General features: G+C 44.8%; 1 protein-coding gene across 1 annotated transcript in view; it reads right to left on the bottom strand.

Moving 5' to 3' along the window:
- Positions 1-22,992, bottom strand: part of SGPP2 (sphingosine-1-phosphate phosphatase 2) — a 75,926-nt gene that overhangs the window by 9,406 nt on the left and 43,528 nt on the right. The window contains exon 3 of the mRNA XM_075937541.1: positions 4,608-4,781. Coding sequence (XP_075793656.1) covers positions 4,608-4,781 — 174 coding nt within the window. The remainder of the gene's footprint in view (positions 1-4,607; positions 4,782-22,992) is intronic.

Here is a 22,992-nt window from a genome sequence, read left to right as displayed (position 1 = left end):
GGGCACGTCCGCAGCCCCACTCCCGCGCTTGGCTACGGGTTCGCTCTGCCCCCGGGCCGCCGTGAAGCCAGCGTGCCCTGTGCTCTCCGCCCGCCTCTGACCCTGCAGGCCCTCTACCTTGGGGCTGAGAGTGCAGGGACGGACTCCGCAGCTGCTGAGATCAGGGACGGGCTCCGCAGCTGATCAATCTCAGTAACTGTGATTGGCCCTGCGCACTGTCAGCTTCCTGGCGGGCTCAGGCACGTGGAGCTGCGAACATTAGAGACTTCGCCACAAACGGGCTCAGGCATGTGGAGCTTATCATTAGAGACTTCGCCACAAACAGCCACAAAGGCAAGAGAATTCTTGTTGGGCAGTGTATTAGTGCAGTGTATTACTTGGGCAGTGTATTAAACCTCTGGCACTGCGCTCACATGATCCCTTCCCCTTCTGGTCAATTTAAAAAAATGGCGACTGTAAATAAGAGAAGGAAAGTTGACAGTGAGGGCCGCCGCTTCCAGGACAGGTGGAAAGTGGAATATTTCTTCACTGAAATAGAGAATCACTGTGTTTGTCTGATATGCCAAGAGACTGTGGCTGTTTATAAGGAATTTAATGTCAAGAGACACTACCAGTCGAGACATAGCACATACGACAAGCTTACAGGGCACGACCGCAGTGAAAAGTTGAAGCAATTTGAAGCTGTTTTAATGTCACAACAGAAATTTTTCATAAGAGCCCGTGAGTCAAATGAAAATGCCACAAGGGCGAGCTATGAGGTGGCAACGTTAATTGCTAAAAATTGCAAATCTTTTGCTGAGGGTGACTTTATCAAAGAATGCATTATGAAAATGGTTGAGAATATCTGTCCCGAGAAGAAGCAAGAGTTTGCCAACATTTGCCTGGCTCGTAACACTGTAGCACGGAGAATTGAAGAGATTTCATCAGATATTAAGAGACAGTTGACATCCAAAGGAGTGGATTTTGACTTTTTTTCAATAGCCTGTGATGAAAGCACGGACCTATCTGACACAGCCCAGTTGCTGATTTTTATGAGAGGGGTGGACGATGAAATGAATGTGACTGAAGAGCTACTTGACCTCCAGAGCCTCACGGACCAAACAAGAGGAAAAGATTTATTTGTTTCTGTTAGTTCCGCCATAGATGACATGAAACTGCCTTGGAACAAAGTTACTGGGATTATTACTGATGGGGCACCTGCCATGGTTGGTGAACAAAGTGGATTATCAACCCTAATCTGTAACAAGGTGATCGAAGAAGGAGGCAAAGCTATTAAACTCCATTGTATCATTCATCAACAAGTTCTCTGTGCTAAACATCTCAAATATGATCATGTTATGAAACCGGTGCTAAAGACTATTAATTTTATTCGCTCTAAAGCCCTGTGCCACCGCCAGTTTAAACAGTTTCTACTGGACATCCAGGCTGAATACGAAGATGTTTTATATCACAACGATGTAAGATGGCTCAGTCGGGGGTCTGCACTGCAGCGTTTCTACTCTCTCAGAAAGGAAATCGGAGAATTCTTGGAAACAAAGGGACAACCAATGCGAGAACTATCTGATCCTATTTGGCTGGCTGATTTGGGGTTTCTAGTTGACATAAAGCATCTGAATGTACTGAACACGAGTCTTCAGGGGAAAGATGCAGCGGTGAACCAGCTTTATTCACACCTCAAAGCCTTTGGGACAAAGCTGCAACTTTTCATAAGGCAGTTGTCACAAACACAGCCCAATACCATACATTTTTCAGCGTTGCAGGAAATAATGAACAGTTTTCCACAGGACAATATCAGTGCGCAAACGAGCAGGTATGCAGCAGACATTGCATCTCTGGCTGGGGAGTTTAAACGGCGCTTTCAGGACTTTGCAGCTATTGAAAAGGAGATCAGCCTTTTCTCCTCTCCATTCTCTGTTGACCCCGAGGATGCTCCAGATCAGCTGCAGCTCGAGCTCATTGAGCTGCATTGTGACAGCGAGTTACGCAGTTGTCACCAACAGCTCTCTCTTGTGAACTTTTACCGCCAACTGGATAAGAGCCGGTTTCAAGAGATTCGAACATTGGCTAAGAAAATGCTGAGCTTGTTTGGCTCAACATATATGTGTGAGAAGACATTCTCTGCTATGAACTTTAACAAGAACCGCGTGAGGACAAGACTAAGTGACTCTCACCTGCGTGACATTTTGCGCATCAAAACCACTGCCTTTGAACCAGACCTAGCCTATGTGCTGCAGTCCAGATCTCAGTTTCACCCTTCACATTAGTGTAGGCAAGTTTTTTTTTCAATTGAGATGAATACATTGTAAAATCTCAGTTAATGTCAGTTGGTCTAAATCAGTTATAAATATATTTGGACACAACATGTATAGTTGGTGTTATGTCGTTTGCCGTTTGCAATAAACTTTGCATAAAATAGTTAATTTGCATTTAATTTTAATGGTTCAAAGAATGTCAGGCAAAATGGTCGGCCCTCACGCATGTTCACTTCATCAAATCTGGCCCTCTTTGAAAAAAGTTTGGACACCCCTGCCCTAGAGTATGACACATGGTGTGATCAATAGTTCTCAGGTGGGGGGAGGGGATCAATGGCTAGTCTAAAACTGTAATCCAGTCTGAGTGCTTTAACTGTAAAACCAAACATCATCTAGGGCTTATATAAGGGTTATTTGCTTTATTCTTGCTCAAAATGGCCTTTTCAGCATAGAATCAGCTATTTTAAATAACTTGGTAAAGAATTTTTTGATTATAGAAAGAGAGAAATGCTTGGTAGAGAACTAGGTTAATGTATTAGCCTTTCACCCCTTCATTCAACTCCTGGATTAGATCATCCATGAAAATGAGTCTGATGGCCTCATTTTAGCTCCTAGAGGAGGTTTGTGTCTGCATAACAAAAATCATCTGACTGGCACAAGTGACTCAAGAGAGTCCCACAACTGGATGGATGGGATGGGAAGAGGGTTGGTTAGATCAGAAGTGATTTTGAAGAGCTGCATGTTTACATATGTGGCCTTAACACTCACTGTAGTATCCAAGACCCTCCTGTGGAAAGCATGACCTATGACTACACATACTCATCTGATTTCCTCTAATGCTCTTTTCCCCTCCTTTTCCTGTGCCTCGGATTTACCTCTTAAATAGAATATTCCCAATTTATTCCCTTCTCCTCATGCAATTTCAGGGCTGGTACAGAAAAGTGATCAATTGAAGTTCTAGATCAGTGGTTTTCAAAGTACATGTCATGACCTGGGTCATGGAATGTCAGGCACTGAGTCACCTTGCTGTAGAAGCAGCAGGCACTAGGCCGGGGAGGAGGGTGTCATGGGGCTCTACATCACGGTGGGGAGGGGGGGGGAGGGCAATAATTTATAGGGTGCAGTATTAGTGCACAAATTCACATGAGTGAAAAAAGTACTTGTAATGAATAAGCTAATATGGATGTGTACTGCCATCTGGCAGAGTCAGGATTGTCTAACTGGTTGCCGTGGCCCTTTATTGCTAACAGTTTAATAAGTTTTCAGTTAGCTCAAGTAGAAGGGTCTAGTAGCAGTAAGGCCAGAGGTTTAGGCATGCTGTCATTATGAAGTCCAGGTAGCCATGTTACATAGAACTTCACATTTGCTACTATACTAAGTGAGCCTAAGCTTCCAACAGTTTTGTTATTTTTAAAGGATCAGTACCACATGGATGGCTTTTCTGAGGGACTGACCTCACAACTCCCTATTATGGATGGAATCTGCAGGTGTTCTGCAGCTTTGCCAATTTGGTCACTATATTAAGATTATGTCCTCAGTGGAGCAAGAAGAAAGACATGCTTATGCCTCATGCTCACATTGATCATACACCCTCACTAAGCATTATTCAAGCAAGTTTCCTGAGTGCTTGTCAATATTTTAAAAGTACACAGTAACAAAGAGAGAAAAATCTACACACAGTCTCACTCTCCAAATGAGTCTTTTTGATAAGATTCTCTGAGTAACCCACAACAATAGTATCTGTGCAGTGAACTGGACAGTGATATTTGCCTGTCAGGCTTTGGTAATATTTTCCAATAACAGTGATTAAAACAGTCTATACACTATTAATCTGAAAAGTGCAACACGACCATTAAGAGATTACATTTTTAGAGAAATTTCACAAAAATATTTCTGTGCAACTGAAATTCTCATTGTCACTGGCAATACAGAGCTCCCCTTTGCAGTTCCTCCCATGCAATGTTGAACATTCTTAACCCACTGAGTGCTTACACTACAGTTGCTCCTGAGTAACTATGTCAGTGTAACTGTACAATACAAGACGTATTTCATACCATGACTGTTGTGAAGAGTTCTTTCTGAGCCTTGCAGTTTGAGTGGCCAATACTTAGTGAGAAAACAGAAAATTTCCCTGAAGCGTCACACAGTATTACAACTCAGCAATGACAGAGCTAGCGCCATCCCTGTTGAGTTGGGAAAACTTCCACAACTGTTCCTGTCATACCTAGTATTAACCTATTGCAACAATGGAAGGTAGGCATGAGTGAGCATGGCAGTATTGGTGGGCAAAAGCACTGAACCTTTTCATGCTCACTGAAGTTCAGTGGGATCAGACATGTGCTTGTTCCTCCCTACCTCGTTTTGGTTGACTGCTGAAATACACAATGTGAAGGAAATGGACGTTGCTGCCATGGCATGGGTGGATGGCATTCCATATTCTGCTCTCATTTCCAGCTTCACAACCGGAGGTGAATGAGGACGAGGCCACTTCAGGATGTCCTTAGTGACTTGACCTATGTACATCACAATCTGGGGGAAAATAGAGCATACAATTAGCTAGACCTGCTAAGGTGAGGGAATTCTCACTGCACTCACCAAAAGGCCTAATTTCAGTCTCAGCTAAATGGGTGACTTTGCAGCATATTGTGTAAAATCCACTAGTCTGAGATCAGACTGTATCCCCTGAATAACTACACAGAACTCCTTTATATTGGCAAGTGAGAAGGGCAGCAGTTTCACTGCACAGTGTAGTCACTCCATCAGATATGGGACCAGAAGGAGGTTACTCAGAAGAGGAAGAGGTACAACATGGATAAGCTGGGCACAGTATGAGACAAGTGGTTCACACCCTCCAGTGTCATCTGTTTTCTCACCACTAACATATTAAACATTTATTTTAAATGTAAAGGTTTTTCCTCCTCCATTCATAACAACACGACTCTGAAGAAACAGGCAGATTAGACACTTGGCTTATTACTTATTTTTAAGGGCCATAAAATTATCACATTTCATCTTTGAAATGTACATTTAAAAATTACCAGTTCTCTGCAAGGGGTAATTCCACCCTGATGTCTGGTCTTTGTCTATTGTTAGCCTTGCACCATGCCAACAAAACACCATCTAGAGGCACTCACAGATATATTGTGTTGACATCCTTGGGTGGGCACAGTGGAGAAAGCAGGACAGGCAGGACTATATTTACAAAGTTTCTCTTCCTGCCATACTTCCTGGTAACACTTCCACTGTTTGGACAATTCCAATTAACTGAGTCACTTGGTAATATCAGAAACAGTTTGGTAAGGAATCTATTCATATGCTATGAACCATCAAAGCACGCGTGTTGTTTTATTACTCAAAGGGAAGAAAAAAGTTATTCTCTCTAGCAGTTATTGCTTATGAGCAGAGAGAGACTAAGGGTACGGCTAGACTACACTGGTTTTTTTTTCCCGGAAAAAGCTATGCAAAATGCGCTCCACATTTCGCATAGCTTTTTCCAATTCTTTTTGTTGGAAGAGTCTTTTCTGTCATTTGGCCTGTCTAGACTGGGCCAAATGTCAGAAAAAAACCCTCTTTCGGAAGCCCCCTCATTCCTTGTGAAACGAGGAATACAGGGGCTTCTGAAAGAGTGCATTTGCTCTTCTGCAAAAAAAAGCAGAAGAGCAAATGTGTTCCCCGGATGCAGAACAGTTCTTCCGGGATACCTCTGGTATCCCAGAAAAACTGTGAAGTCTAGCCATAGCCTAAAAGAAAAGACATCATTGCTGCCAATGAAATCCCCCAGCATACCAGATGAATGATACTGTGATCAGAATGTAAGATAACACAGTAGAAGATAAACAGAGTCCAACTTTGGGCTTCAGCTCAGTCCAGGGTCCTGGTTATGGTGTGTGCTTTTCCCAAAAACAGGGATATAAACAGACACTCTTAAAGCCACCTAAGCATCTGTGAAAGAGGGAGAAGCTAAAGAGAAGACAATCCTCTTTGAATTAAGGATCAGATAGTGCCTCAGCATCCTGTCCCAGTTAAAGAGTTGGAAACCTGAAGGCCCTGTCCTCTCTGTGCCTCTATGACATTACTATAAAAAACATTGCTTTTGAAACAAGAGTGCTTAGAATGCTGCTATGTATTTTGCTGCCAGGCAAATGGCAAACAAGCTTTCTTTAATCTTTTCACCATGAGGATGGTGTAGTGAGAGAGATGCAAAGTATAAGTCTCATAAAACAAAATAAAAACTCTACATAAAAATTAGATTCAGTTGTGTCTTTCTATCATGGAAACTATTCAATTATTGTATAAGAAGGTTCTTTGTTCTGCCACTAATGCTGTGGCAATGAGACGTTTTCTTAAAAGCATTATTTTTAAAACGGATCTTGGTCATGAAACATTTATAATAGCACTAACATTGTTTTTATTTCATTTTCTATTTCTAAAGTGATTTGTCCTTATAAGGATAAGTCTTGAGACTCAGAAACCTACACTCAATCTACTTTTGAAAACAAAATCTGGCCTATCCAAGGTAGCTATGAGAGCAGCTCAAAATGCTACAACCTAATACCCCCTCAACTTTGGGGAAATAAAATAGAGATCCCATCTTTACCAGAGGGGACAGACCCTAGTAAAAATGATCCCCTTGAGGTTTTATATCATTTAACCCCTTTGTTGTCTCATGAATGTACATATATTGCCAATATAATACCGTAAGTGTGACCCTGTCGATCTTTTCCATTTCACAGTGGCATTCTGGGAGCAGGTTTTAAAGGACAGTGCACCAGACTATTCACAGAAAACAGTGGGTCAAAGGAAAAATATTTTTCTGTAGTTTATTCTGTGTCATTTCCAGACAGAGGCACATTCCATGAGCTGATTAAATTCCAGAACTAAAAGCCAAATTCTCTAATGGATCGGGAAATGTATTCCGCTATTATTATGAAGCCCTTATTTTTGGCATTAGCCTAGTAGAGGGCTACTCAACATGTGGCCCAAGGGCCACATGCAGCCCACAGGCCAAATGCAGCCCGCAGCCTGTCTTTTTGCGGCCCGTGGTGCGGTTTGGGTTTACGCGAGGCTCAAGATGTGGCCCGCGGGCGGGAGCCAAAATAAAGAAGTAGTAAATATAATGGTCTTCTGTTGATATGCATTTTATTAGTTACATTCCTGGACTGTCATTGCTCATTAAAAGTGCTGTCATATGGATGGAAAGCGGGTAAATATTGCATTTTATTAATATCAGCAGAACTGACTTAAAAGGGGCCTGTGTGTTGCGTAGTCTTGCCTTAACCTGTGTATTCATGCCTGTTAGTGTGAAATAAGCTATTTGCATACATTTGACTTAAGTTGTGGTCCTTGGCATGTGCTGTGAGTATCATTGTGGCTCTTAGGGCTTCTAAAGTTGAGTAGCCCTGGCCTAGAGGTAAGGCAGGGCAAGCCATGCTGGATTATTATTTACATGAAAGCAGAGGCTGGAAATCCCATGCAAATGCAATATAATGAAGGAAAGTAATTCAGTTTCTTCTCTATTTTTTTTAAATGGTAGTGAAGACCAGAAAACATGTCATTCTTAAAATTTAAAAGCACATGTTACTATGACTATAAAGCAAGGGAAGGCAACACACTGACCCTTTGGGCTTGTGCCTAGTCATCGACGTGCCTGTACTTCCTAGAACAGTGTGATGAGGACAGCACTGAATTGAGGGCAAAGATACTGCAAGTTTCCTGTCATCCAAGCTTTATTTAGGAAGGTCGAGGGTAGTGTTGGTAAGTCAAGATGGTAGGCATCCCTTAGAGATTTTGTTCTCTCCAATGCAATTCAATTTTTCTCCTTCCATATTTACCGTAGTGAACAGGGAGATGGTCTTAAAAAGCCAAGCAAATGCCCCGGCTGTTGTGAGTTCTGAGACTGTGTGCGCTCAGACTTCTGCCTCGACTTTTTTTTAAACTTCCTTCGGGGTTATGCAGCTAGAAAAACTTGGAATATTTGGCACCATTTAACACACATGCAATGCACAACAGTGGTAAAACATAGACCAGTCAGGCCAAATCAGTATGCTTCTCAAAGAAGGTGTCAGGAAGACAAGATCCCTCACCAAAGGCTCTTACGTAAATTAAGTTGACATGGGATAAGGGGGAAGACCCTTTCATGGATTGAGAACTGGTTAAAAGACAGGAAACAAAGGGTAGGAATAAATGGTAAATTTTCAGAATGGAGAGAGGTAACTAGTGGTGTTCCCCAAGGGCGAGTCCTAGGACCAATTCTTTTCAACTTATTCATAAATGAACTGGAGAAAGGGTAAACAGTGAGGTGGCAAAGTTTGCAGACTATACTAAACTGCTCACGATAAAAATTTAAGACCAAAGCAGACTGAAGAACTTCAAAAAAGTCTCACAAAACTAAGTGATTGGGCAACAAAATGGCAAATGAAATTTAATGTGGACAAATGAAAGCAATGCACATTGGAAAAAATAACCCCAACTATACAGACAATATGATGGGGGCTAATTTAATTACAACTAATCAGGAAACAGATCTTGGAGTCATCATGGATAGTTCTCTGAAGATGTCCACGCAGTGTGCAGTGGCGGTAAAAAAAGCAAAGAGGATGTTAGGAATCATTAAAAAAGGGATAGAGAATAAGATGGAGAATATCTTACTGTCCTTACATAAAGAGAAATAGATCAATTCATGGAGGTTAAGTCCATTAATGGCTATTAGCCAGGATGGGTAAGGAATGGTGTCCCTACCCTCTGTTTGTCAGAGGATGGAGATGGATGGCAGGAGAGAGATCACTTGATCATTACCTGTTCGATTCACTCCCTCTGGGACACCTGGCATTGGCCACTGTCGGCAGACAGGATACTGGGCTGGATGGACCTTTGGTCTGACCCAGTATGGCCATTCTTATGTTCTTAAGATACTCAGTTGCTGGTTGCCAGACTGTACATGTATATTCTTCTCTTAATTCCCTTCCTTATGACATGTCACCTCATATTGATACCTGGACACCACAATGAGATCACAATAAATGCACAGAAAAAAAATACTGCACATACATCTGGATTCTCAGAATCTAATAAACCATCTTGTTAGTCTTTAAAGTGCTACATAGTCCTGTATTTTGTCTCTGATATTATGTTACTCTACAGAAAGGGACTTTCCTTTTCTGTGATGTAAGACTTCTGTTTCCACAGCCTGCAAGCATGCTACCAGATAGCATTGCAAGATCTTCAATTTACTATTCACCATTACCTTTTAAGGTTGGTTTATTGGTTTGTTTTTGTATTAGGCTTTGCACCTATCTTCTGCATACTGGATATAGTCTCTGTATTTCTGAGTAGTTTCTCTCAGGTGCATTTGCATCTATTTCTCCAGGTTAAATCTCTTTTTGTTATTTCCTGCACTTATTACATGGTCTCTGTCCCCCTTGGATTAATTCTATAGCTGCTCTGGAAAGAGAGATGAAGGGGGCCCTCAAATCTCTTTACAACATAACTGATAAAGAACCTTTCTGTGCAAAGCTCCAATCAGTGAAGGCTGGGGTAACTGGAGGGGAAGAAAAAGTGCTGGAGGAATGGGAGTGGTAGTACCAAGATAAAAGATCTACACAGCAGGACACTTCAATTTCAGCCCTTTACTTCAAACATTTATTTGCAAAGAACCTTAGATGGCTGTGGAACAAGTTTACACAGCTAGAAATGGCCACAACCTTCGAACAAGTTATTTTGGGAGTTAGGTTACAAGGTGACGATCATAAGAAAATGTAATGAGTCTTTTTGCGATTGGCTGACGCACATCTAGAGCAGGCTGGAAATTGGCATTTTTGTAGAGGCTTGACAGGTGTGGTCCCTTTTCATACTTTCAGAGGCATCTCAAACTTGACACAAGGACAATACTTGGACAGCTCTCACAGAACTGTAGATCAGATTCCGTTCTTGATTACACTGCCCTGTGTCAGTGAAAGAACTTGGCCAAGAGACAGTGAAGCCTGAAAAATACTCTACAGTAATGACCAGCAAATATAGATGAATGTAGCAAAATAGATACATACGATTGGTTTTACAATTAAAAAGCATACACCAGAAGAGTAAGCTTTTTATGCACTCTCTCACGGCCTTCCCTGTGGTTTTTCGATGTATCTCCCAGTTGTTTTCACAAGAGTATAGAAAGAATTAGGATGTTGGTGGGGCTGACTAAAACATTCTGATTGTTCCTGATCTTGCCTATAGAAAAGTTTTGCCAGTCTCACAAGAATCTTCAGAATTTCTGGAAGTAAAATCCATTCTAGCAGATCCCACGTGCCTGCAAAACTTTCCATCCAAAAATCTCGCCTGGAAAATCTGCCGAAAGGCCCACACCTGAAAGTTTAGAAAAGAAAAAGACGCAGACTTTGAAAAATTGGATGAGAAGACAGAATTTGTCATCGTACAAATATACAGGAAAAAAATTAGTCAGAGCTTCTCAGAAAGAAACCTTTGCCCAAGCAAAGTATCATTTCCCTACTTTAGTGCTCAATTTTGTTTCTTTCCTGTGTGGCTAGCATTCAACACCTAGCTAGGGAATTATGTTTTTGGCTTTAACTGCTTTGCTTCTAACTTTATTTCTAGGACACAGTCTGTTTTGTTCAATTTCTGAGTGATGCTGATCAATTATTTTTTTTAAGGCAGTTCTAGTGGAAAACAACATACAGGCGATTTCAACATAAATAATTTTAATTTGCACATTAATAAATGCATTTAGTTTGTTTTGGCATGTGGAATTTGTCTGAACCTAAAGACTCCTCTTTTCCATTACTGAAGAAAGGAAATCAAGAAACATAATGGATTGTGCAAGACATAATTAACTTGGGGAGACAGTTACAAAGCAATGCATGGGGATTTAGGTTGAATGATTCATGAAATGTGGTGGGAGAAGCATGGCTAATTCCCTTTACGTTGTTTTGAAAACTTAAGGAAGTGTGTCTAAATAAAAGGCACCTCACAGGATCCAACTTTCAGCATGGTGTTTTTAACTCTTTCATGGCTGAATTATTTGCAAGCAACTTCATAAGGGAAAATGGGACTGCTGGGATTAGTAGGGAAACAATAGAGATTGGATGTTAGCCGGAGGAGGTATGAGAAGCAGGAAGAACTCTGAGATCTCTGGGAAGTAATGGATGTCCAAGATCCCAGTGGAAGGGCTAAGGCTGGGCTAGGTGGATATTCAGAGGATGAGGAGAGTTGAGTGACCTAAGACAGGCTTCTCTCTCCTTCTCTCCTCCCCCCCGCTCTTTATATAGTAAGGCGCACACAGTGCCACTTCTCTGCAGTGTCCTTAATCACCTCCCGGCAGGGATATCATAGAGCCTCATTAATGCTTGTCATCATGCACTTAAAAGGAAAGATGAGCTTGAGACTGAGGTGCTGGACTGAGACTCAGGAGACTGGAGTTCATTTCCCCTTTCGCCACAGATTCCCAGCATGACCTCAAACAAGTCCCTTAATCTCCACCTGCCTCCGTTCCTGAGGGTATATCTACACTACAGCCATTAGTTCGAATTAACTTTAATAGGGGCTACACATACAAACCACTAGTTCAAATTTAAATCAAACTAGCAAAGTGCTTAATTCGAACTAGGTAAACCTCATTTTACGAGGAGTAACGCCTAGTTCGAATTAAGGGCTGTGTAGCCACTTGATTTGAACTAGTTGGAGGCTAGCCCTTCCGAGGTTGCCCTGGTGGCCACTCTGAGCCAAACCAGGGAAATTCTTCTGCCCCCCCCCCCCTCCCGGCCCCGGAGCCCTTAAAGGGGCACGGTCTGGCTACAGTGCTTGTGCCAGTTGCAAGCCTGCCAGCACCCAGCCAGCAGACCCTGCACCTGGCGAGGCATGAGCCAGCCACCAGCTGCCACCCAGCTCTCCGCCTCTTCCCAGGACCAGGCTGGCAGCTCCCAGGAGCCTTCCCGGAGCTGCAAGAGGCGGGCGCCCGCCTGGTCTAGTGCGGAGATCGTGGACCTCACCGAGGTTTGTGGGGAGGCCTCCAACTTCCATAATCTCCACACTAGGCACAGGAAAGCGGCCGTGTAGGGCAGGAGAGCTGCCAGCCTGGCCACCAAAGGCCACATGCGAACCCAGGAGCAGGTTTGCGTGAAAATCAAGTTGGTCCAGTGAGACCCCCGACCCTGAGCTTAGAACATAAGAATGGTCGTACTGGGTCAGACCAAAGGTCCATCTAGCCCAGTAGCCTGTCTGCCGACAGCGGCCAGCACCAGGTACCCTGGAGGGGATGGACCGAAGACAATGACCAAGCAATTTGTCTCATGTCAGCCATCTCCAGCCTTCCACAAACAGAGGCCAGGGACACCATTCCTACCCCCTGCCTAATAGCACGCCATGGACCCAACCTCTATGAATTTATCTAACTTCTCTTTAAACTCTGTTACAGTTCTAGCCTTCACAGCCTCCTGTGGCAAGGAGTTCCACAGGTTGACTATGCACTGTGTGAAGAACTTTTATTAGTTTTAAGCCTGCTACCCATTAATTTCATTTGGTGTCCTCTAATCCTTTTATTATGGGAACTAATGAAGAACTTTTCTTTATTCACCCTCTCCACACCACTCATGCTTTTATAGACCTCTATCCTATCCCCCCTCAGTCTCCTCTTTTCTAAGCTGAAAAGTCCCAGTCTCTTTAGCCTCTCTTCATATGGGACCTGTTCCAAACCCCTAATCATTTTAGTTGCCCTTTTCTGAACCCTTTCCAAGGCCAAAATATCTTTTTTGAGGTGAGGAGACCACATCTGTACACAGTACTGAATATATGGCGTACCATAGTTTTATAATTCCCCTCCTTCTTCCCCTGGCTCCCCCCTTCCAGCTCCCTCCTCCCTGGTTTCCCCCTCCCCTCTCCCACCCTCTCTCTTCCCCTCTCCCACCTCCTTTTCCCAGTCTCCCCAGAGGTTAATCTCCCTCCCCCCATTTTGTTAAATAAAGAGAGTTTCTATTTTTGAACAGTGTCCTTTGTTTTTTACATTAGGAAGGGGGGCTAGGGAGGGGTAAGTGGAAGGAGGTGAGGGAGGAATGGGGCACGAGCCCCCGATGGGGAGGACTGGGGTGGCTCTGCAGGCTCCTTGCGGTGGAAGCTCTCCTGCAGGGCCTCCTGGATCCTGACAGCCTCCCGATTGACCCCTCCGGATGGCAGCCTGCGGCAAGTGCAGCCGGGCTGATGGCCAAGTGCTGTGATGTGCCCAGTGTGGGCACTCCAAGACAGGACTGCTTTGCTGTCCCTCATTGAGTTAGACAAGCAAGCGGGGAACCCTGAGAACTGTCTGTCCGGGGTGGCAGTCGGGTCCTTTTAAGCACAGCCCTCGGCTAGACTGAGGCAGCAGCTCCAGACTCCAAGTTCTAACCTGATCCCCTGCCGGCACTGGTTCCGGCCAGCCTTAACTTCGGTTCAGGGTCCACTCAATGTGGACATGCTATTTTGAATTAGCAAAACCCTAATTCGAATTAGTTTTTAGGTCTAAATGCACTAATTCGAATTAGCTTATTTTGAATTAACTAATTTGAATTAAGTTAGTTCAAATTAGTTCTGTAGTGTAGACATACCCTTATTCTTTTCTGGCGGAGCTTAGATTTTGCATATCTCGAAAATAGGACCAAGTCTTACTATGTCATGTACAGTGAGTAGTACAAGGTCACAACTACTTCTCCTCAAATTCCTACCCTGTCTTCCCCCAAATGCATAGGTTCAGGATGGTAAAGGGCTGGATTGAAGAACAGTATGCTGAAATTACAGCCAAAGAAAGTAGATGGTCTAGCACAATTTGCAGGATAATTATATGTGGCTTGTTCCACAGTCAAAGCCCAAGTGGATCACAACAGTATCCTAGTTCCAGGGGCAGCGTGACTAGAGAGATACTTTACACAGCAGGTGAAATGGCTGATGGTCTGGTATAGCTTTTCACCAAAGCCTGAAATTTAGCTTATGACTCTCATATTTGACAAGATGCCCTTCTACAGCTGCAGTATGATTGAGGTTTATGCTATTAGTACTGCATTTGAACACACTGCTGAGAAAGGGGCTTGCTGAGGGTTACAGAAAAGAGGGGGTTGTTCTCCCTTTCTTCTCCCCACCCTGTCTCACGCAAGTCAAAGTTTTTCATATCCTAATGTGAAAAGGAGAGCTCTACTCTCTCCATGTTGCGATGCAGGTATAAGGAAACTGAGCATGTGCACCCACACTCACACACACCCCTTCTCCAGACTCAGAACTACAAATGTTTTAGGTCTGCACTTTTTTTAAAATGAAAGTTGCTTGATCTGGGTGCAAAAAGTATGAAAAATTCCTTAGGTGAAAGTTGGTTCCATTCGTTTCCATTCTATACAGGCAGTCCCCGGGTTACGTACAAGATAGGGACTGTAGGTTTGTTCTTAAGTTGAATCTGTAGGTAAGTCGGAACTGGCATCCAGATTCAGCCACTGCTGAAACTGATCAGTTTCAACAGCGGCTGAATCTGATCAGTTTCAACAGTGGCTGAATCTGGATGCCAGTTCTGACTTACATACAGGTTCAACTTAAGAACCCCAGGCGTCCCCAAGTCAGCTGCTGCTGAAACTGATCAGCAGCTGATTCCAGGAAGCCGGGAGCAGAGCAACTCTGCCTCAGGCTTACTGTAGTCAGCCGCTGGTCAGTTTCAGCAGCAGCTGACTTGGGGACACATGGGGCAGAGCAGCTGGGGTGCTGCTGGGTTGCTCCAGTAGCGCCGCTCCTCGGCACTACTGGAGCAACCCAGCAGCACCCCAGCTACTCTGCCCCAGGCGTCCTGATTCAGCCACTGCTTTTTACCTACCCCCCCAGCAGACCAGGGAGACGCGGAGCAAAGCTGCAGAGGACGCCCGCAGCGGGACAGTCCAGGCATCCTCCGAGGCTTTGCTCCCCGTCTCCCTGGTCTGCTGGTCAGAGTTATCAAGTTATCAAGGCTTATCTCCATTTTTATATATGTACGTTACACAAAAAGGCATGTACTTCAAATTTCTGCATGTTTTCTACACTATGTTAGATATGCAGACTAATGAAAATCCTGCCTTGAGATCGCCCAGCCAGCTCCCTCGCTTTAGAGGAGCAGGAACTTTGAGAGGGAAGACAGAACGGGCCCTTTGTGTGTTGTCAGAAAAGAGGCCTGAAGAAGGTTGAGGGATCCATTACTATGCAGAACCACACATCAGAGCTACCTTTTAAAGGGGGAACCTAGTAGCAGACAGAGCTATTGCAGCACCTTAATTGCTACAGCAGATCTGTGGCGTCTCCACCAATTGAAAGGAAGAGGGTGCCTCCCACCCATAGGCGCCAGACCTCTCCAGTGTGCAGCTGGCTCTTGACCTTTATGCAAAAATAGTTTTTCCCACTTTCTACAAAGAAAAGAATGAGAGCACACACACATTTCCCCATCATTATTTACCTGTAGGGCTTCTTTCCAACATCTGTCAATGTGGATTGATATTTCAGTCCTGCTTTATATAACTGTCACATTACCAAATTGGAGGGAAGCAGCCAGATCACTGCTGCACCCCTAGGTGGGGGTGTTGGCCCCAGAAATTGGTATAAAAGGGAGCCATGTGGGGTATTGAATGGGAGCTTGTTGTTTGCTGATCCTGTGTACACTATTTATGTGAGTGTATAATGTCTGTGTGAGTAGATAGGAATCTGTAATCTGTGTGGAAGCTGAATATTTCTCTGAATGTGGTTAAGCATTGCTATGGACAGGCTGAGTAGTGAAGCCCTGTGGAACAATGGCACTTGATGGCCCAAGGACACACCTAAAGCAGGAGGGCGGAGACCCAAGAGCTGCCAGCAGAGAGAGGCTGAGGACCAGGTGACCGGCTGAGACCAGAAGAGGCTAGGAAGGGGGTATAAAGAGGCCATGTGGTCGATGCCATTTTGTTCTCAGCTCAGCACTTCATCCCAGAGGCAGCACTGCAGGGATCGAAGAGCCCAGAAGACCTGTGAACCCATCCTGATGATACTTTAATAACCTTACTCTCAGGCTTTTCTTTCTTGTAATAATAAACCTTTAGATATAGATTCTAAAGGATTGGCCCAGCGTGATTTGTGGGTAAGATCCAAAGGGTAAATTGACCAGGGATCTGTGGCTGGTTTCTTGGAACCGGACAGAACTTTTCTGGGTAGGTAGGATTGGGTGCTAGGACCCCCCCCCCCCACCTGTGTATGAGGTCCGGGGCCATCTGGGGCATGGTTATTGCTGGGGTGTTGGAGGGGTTTTGCTCGTGAGGCTTCAGGCAGGCTGCTGAAGTGCTCTGTGGGACTGGTTTGTGGCCTGTTTGGAGAGGTCACCAGTCTGGGGGCTGTAAGGAGCCCCGGATTTGAGCAATTCGCCCTGAGCGGGCGCCCTCAGCTGTGCCCAGACACGGCCCGGTCCGTCACAGTAACCAAAACCAGGGTTCTCGTATCTTTTAAGTTCATACCCAACTAAATCATCCAGCATTTTAAATAATTTTCTCTGCCTTACCATATCAATCATTCCTTTAACAACCCTTCCTCTGCAGGATGCATGCAAATTGTATTGACACATATGACATGCATGTAAATACCTCAATGAGCATGAAGTGCTTTGAGATCTACTATTTTGAAAAAAAAAAGCTGTATTACGTATTACATACACACAATCCTGCACATATAGACAAACAGTGTGTGCGCATATACGTGTGTGCATGCGCGCACACACACACACACACACACACACACACACACAGATACATGGTGAGGGAATAGTTAAGGAGTCTAAATTCTCATCCCTCGTATTGCAATAGCGGTTCCATAGAGTCTACACAAAAGCCCCACTTGAGTAACTATTGAAGAAAAAAAGACCTAGAATGCCATAGAGCTAATTTGTCTAGACAGCCATTCAGTACTTTAATGTAACAAGTAAAACTACTTGTGCATCAGTTTCTTCTGTTCGAAAGAATATGTAATTTCCTATCACAGCACTGTCAGGTTTCTGAAGCTGGTTGTTATATTTGCGATCTCTGGAGCAACTACATCTAATCCTAATCATTCTGTGTGTAGGCCATTATGATAATATAAAAACAGCAACCTACTGCTTTTAATAGAGGTTTCCAAGAAAATCGACAGAGATTCAGTATGTGAGCTAGAAAGGCCCATTATTCCTCCTATGTCTAAAGACTTGGCAGAGCACTTTGATCAGTTCCTTTCTATTTTTATACTCGGAAATATTCTTTCACTGCCTAACAAAGGAGCTAGAATACATCCATTATATCGTATTTATTTTCAGCTTTCTATTTTGAGTTCTTATTATCTGATCTATTGATCCATTAATGAAAGTCAAGACAATATACATGGGGTCAATGGCATTTGTGAATTTTTCCTTGAGGCTTCTACTTTGGCTGCCTCACTTTGAACCAGTGGGTTTTGCTTTTTCACTAAAGCATTTATGTGGACTGGCACCAGAAATCCTACAGATGCACTTTCGTTCTTACATTAAGACACTGTTATTAGCAATTAGGCAGCTGTTGCTTTAACATGACTTTTGTATCTGGACAGAAGTGACAGAGCATCAAACACAGTGGAGAGTGAAAACATAAGGACTGGCATAATTTGGAATTGGCATTTGGTGCAGATTAGCTGGTTGGGAGAGGGAACGATGGTAGAAAAATAAATATTGCTTGCAAGGGAATTGTCTATCAGACATACACAATGCAGGTCTGACTCTCGGTCAGGGGTCTCAAACTCAATTTACCTTAGGGCCAGTTCCAATCCTCAAATCCTCCAATTGGATACTCCCCTCTGGCAGAACTCTGGGGAAGGAGGAGGTCTGTGTATGTTCCCCTCCCTGTGCATCTCTTAGCCCCCCTGCTGGTCCGTACACACACACACCCTGCAATGTTCCCCTGCCCCACCTGCTGCCCCTGGGGCGATTTAAAACCTGCCAGGGGCCCCCACTGCCATCACCGGCACTGCAGCAGAGCTAAAGTGGCTTCCTGCTGCTAGCACCACACCACTGCCTGGGGTCCCTGTGGGCCGGGGAGGTGGGTGCAGAGTCGTCCCGTCCATAGGAGTAAGCTGTGAAACTATTAGCTCATTTTGTGAAACTGGCTAAATGCCAACTCTCCTGATTTGATCACAAACCTCCTGATAATTGGGGCTATTTTTTTTTTCCTGGGAAACCCCAGCTACTTTAAGACAGATCTGGGAACTTCACTATCGAATGCCTCATGCAGCATAATCAACTGTAATAGTTCCGATTTAGTAGATTATGCTTGTTTGTTGGCGCCTGGCAATCCCACCCCTTTTCTTAAGGAATACACTTTGTGGAGAAAAAAAACTAGAAAACGTGCCCTGAGTCCAGCCAAAGACCTCAAACATCAGATGCCAAATAAAAAGATCCCCATGTGTATTTTCAAGAAGCCATTTTTTTGGGCGGGGGGGGGGGGGGGAGGAGGTGGTTAGGTGGGGTGATTCATGAGTTTTGAACAGTTGGGGTTGACAATACAGTTCATGCATGTTGATAGTGCCTCCCCCCAGGTCCAGGAGCCCAGACAGAGCCTAGAATCCTACAAAAGATGTGACACTAAGTCCTTGCCCTGACACCCTTATGTCCTTGTGCTAGGATGGCCTCTCCCCCACTAACATCTGCACCCTCGCACTGGCATCCCATCCCCCTTTGCTAACATCTGCATCCTCATGCTGGGATCCCCCGCCTCTCCCCAGGATAATGAAAAACAAAACCCACCAATCCCACCCGGGTTGCATCAACTCAGGTTGTGTAATTTAAAAGTTTTTGACCCCCCAGGCCAGCATGGTTCATGTAGCGGTGGAGGCTGCCAGCGTAGCTTCCTGGACCAAGAAGCACCCAATAGCCGACACTATGCTGGAGGCCTGGGTGCTGCTGGGAGGGCGTATGTGCGTGGGTGAATCTCTGCATGCCACCTTTCCCTCATCCCTTCATCCCCCATTCCCAGGCCGGCAGATGCACGGGCCTGATTAACTTTTTCAAAATCTTTCATGGCCAGACTGGGGAAGTGTCCAGGCTGTAGATGGTCAGCAGGCCAGGAGTTTGAGACCTCTGGTCCAGGTGCACATACGGAGATTAAAACAACAACCTAGCATACGTTGCATTACAGATCACACTATCAACCTCCTCCTGCAAAAGCCTGAGTGAACAGTAGAGATGTGCAAAGTTAACCAGTGGGGGCTGGGGCAGCTCCCTGCCCGCTGCTGGCAGGTGGGCTGTTCCCGCCCTGCAGGGCCCATTGCAGACATGGGAGCTTCAGCCTGGCTGGAGCAGCCCCTGTCCATGGCAGGCCCTAGCACGCTGCAGGCAGGGGCTGCTCTGGCTAAGCTGGGCTGGAGCAGCCCCTGCCTACTGCAGGGGAGGAGGGCTGCCCCCTGCCCACACACCCTTTAAACAATTAACACATTAAACACTATGTATAACTGGTTAACCAATAAAATGTGATTTTACATCCCTAGTGAAGAGTGATTCTACTGGACAGTCTGGTTTTTGCGCTCTGTCTGGTAAAAAAATTCAGAAAATACTGGACACGTGCAATGTCTGGTATTTTCTGTTTTTCTGGCTGGGCGCCGCACAGAAGCCTGGCAGGGGTGGGAGGAGTGGCTGGGGACTCCCAGCCACTCCCCCCGTCCGGCTTCTGCACGCAACCATAGGCTCCCAGCACTGATTGCGGCCCCACCTCCCAGCCTGGGACTCCTTCTGGTTGCATGCAGAAGCCAGGCGGGGGTGGGGGGAGTGGCTGGGAGGCGGGGCACAATCGGCACTGGGAGCCCTTAGCTGACTGCGTCTGAGGAGGAGAGACACCTTGGGGACGAGAAGCCCTGCCCCTGCTCCTGAGCGCTGTTCAAGCACATTGTGGTGCCGTAGTCCAGGAGAGAAGCCCGCAGGTGCTTTGTGGTTGCATTTAGGCACCTTCCATGGGCTCTCAGCAAAAACTGACTGGGGTGGAATTTCTGCTTCTTCCCACTGGGACATCCAATGATCTGGCTATGGGGGAGTCACCTTCCTACCCATGGTTGTTGCCGCCCCCCCCCCTCCCCCCCAGCCCTGCTATTGTGTTGCCCCGGGGTCTGCCTCTCTCTGCTTTGGGTAGCAGGCTCGGCTGCCTCCCCTTTTTCCCCCCCCCAGGGACAGGCCTAAGAAGAAATCCTCAGGCTGTAGATCTGTTTTATGGAGACACAGCTACTCTCTGTGCTGGCTACTACTTACCCCCTCAGAAAGAGAATGGTGGTAAATCATTTTAAGAATAGAATCCACTGAATTCCCAACCACTCATTTTCCCCATCAGTCTATCCCCTACAGATCTCCAGAGAAACAAGCAAGGTGCCCTCATGGACATGTTTTCCATGGTGGCTACATAAACCTTGGCATTCCTTCTCCTCTCTTCCCACCTGCACGATGCTCACTCTGCAAATCCCCAGCTAGGCAGGGATCTCAGTGGCTGCAGATACAGTAGGATTGGTTATAATTCATTATTCCCCATGATGATGGCACCACTTACAGACTTCATTCCTCTTTCCTCAGCTCACGTTTTCTTTGCTGCCCAAGCTTTACCTCCTTTTTAAAGGATGATGAGAAACCATGTGTTACTGAAACAAGCATTCAGACAATTGTAGTTACTGGTGTGCTATTTCCTCTAGCTCTAACCTGCCCTTTCCCAACACATGCCCTACCTTATCTGCTTTTTATATGGATGATTGGCAGCAGTTACAACTACCAATACTGCTGGAGTGTCAAAATAAAATGGCCCGGGAAAAAAAAATCCGAGTGGAAAATAAGGGAAAGCTTCATTTGATTCTTCCAGTAGCTCCAGTTCCCTAACCTTTGTAATAAGCATAGAGTTATTAAACATAACTGTTTCATTAGAGAGCTATTTACCCTATACAGCAGTAGTAAGGAGGCGAGGCAGCAACCTTTCCATGACCTTTGTACAAAGAATGTTTTACCACAGCTAGCCAAAAGCCTCCGGGCAATTAACCAGTTCAAACCGTGCAGTTGTTTCTCACCATCTCTCCAGCTTCCCCGTCCCACTCTAAAAGGCTGAACTGTTTTAGGCACCACATTACAGTAATGAACAGAAGGTAAAACAAAAACAAAACACCTTTTTAAGCTACATTCTTTCTTAGGTTCCTTTACGTGTGTATCAGAAGTAATTGTTTAAACAAACTCTCTCAAGGGTGTGACAATCTGCTTGCTGTACACATTTATTATATGCACCACAGATAGCAATTCCTGTGCTGAAGGTCGCTTATACTGACACTGTCCCTTACACAACGCTGTTTTCAAAATTGTTTCTAAACCATTTGGGGTAGTGGTCATCCATGCCAGGTGTTTGCCTCACAAAGTATTTTCCAACAAATTCTAAAAGTTTCAGCTAAAATCACAGAATCATAGGGCTGGAAGAGCCTCTCTCCATCCTCTTTGGAACCTTTCTTCAGGTAGTTAAAGGCTGCTATCAAATCCCCCCTCACTCTTCTCTTCTGCAGACAACATAAGCCCAAATCCCTCAGCCTCTCCTTGTAGGTCATGTGCTACAGCCCCCTAATCATTTTGGTTGCCCTCTGTAGGACCTTCTTCCATTTATTCACATCCCTTCGGGAGGAGAGGAGGGAGGAGAGAAGCCAGAACTAGACAATACTCCAGATGTGGCCTCACCAGTGCTGAATAAAGTGAAATAATCACTTCTCTTGATCTGCTGGAAATGTTCCTCCTAATGCACCTTAATATGCCATTAGCCTTCTTGGCTATCAGGGCACACTGCTGACTCATATCCAGCTTCTCACCCACTGTAATCCCCAAGTCCTTTTCTGCTGAACTTCTACTTAGACAGTCAGTCCTCAGACTGTAACAGTGCTTGGGATTCTTCCGTCCCAAGTGTGGGACTCTGCACTTGTCCTTGTTGAACCTCATCAGATTTCTTTTGGCCCAATCCTCCAATTCATCTAGGTCACTCTTGACCCTATTCCTACCCTCCGTTGTATCTACCTCTCACCCTAGCTTAGTGTTGTCTGAAAAATGGTTCAATTCTTTCTCAGAACAAGATTAGGAAAAAATGTGTTGGTTCATTTTTCCATTAAGAAAAATCTCTGTTTTGGAGCAGAGCTTTCAAATTTTGCAGACTGGTCCACTCTCATTCAAGATTTTGCTGCAACTAAGCAGTAAAGGCGTGTGAACACAGAATCAGTTGTATAATAATGATAGTCAGCCTTTTCATCTAAGATCAGCTCATGGTTTTAATTGTTTTTGCCCATTTTTCCTCGTGAAAGCATCAACTTTCTTTTTTTTAAATTACAGAGGAATATTAAAGCTGCAAACTATGGCCTGCACATAAAATCTGGGATGTTGACACAGAATATTCTCCCAGATGCAGTGTCCATTCAAGCTTGGCCTCGTGGGAGGGCTTGAAACCTTGATTGGACACCAAGTGGTGCACTGCAAAGGTAGACTCCCTCTTTTCTTTGAATCAGATGAGTTCTTCCATAGCCTTTCAGCTGTAATTCAGTAACCTAGTTCCCCCAATACAATTTGCAGTATTGCTCTTCTAAGTTGTGTGTGCAAAATCTGTCCATGACTGAAATAGAACCAACCAAGCCATTTAGGATTAAACATTTTCCTCAGATGCTAAGTTGGTTGGTTCTTGCTCACCCTCTGATTCCCATATGTGAAATTTTCCCTCAGGTTAGATTGGCAGGAACCTTGGGTTTTTCACTTTCTTCTGCA

The sequence above is a fragment of the Pelodiscus sinensis genome, chromosome 10 (genome assembly GCF_049634645.1).
Source record: "Pelodiscus sinensis isolate JC-2024 chromosome 10, ASM4963464v1, whole genome shotgun sequence".
NCBI lineage: Eukaryota > Metazoa > Chordata > Testudines > Trionychidae > Pelodiscus > Pelodiscus sinensis.
The sequence above is the reverse complement of the archived record's forward strand: the minus strand, read 5'-3'. Positions and strand labels throughout refer to the sequence as shown.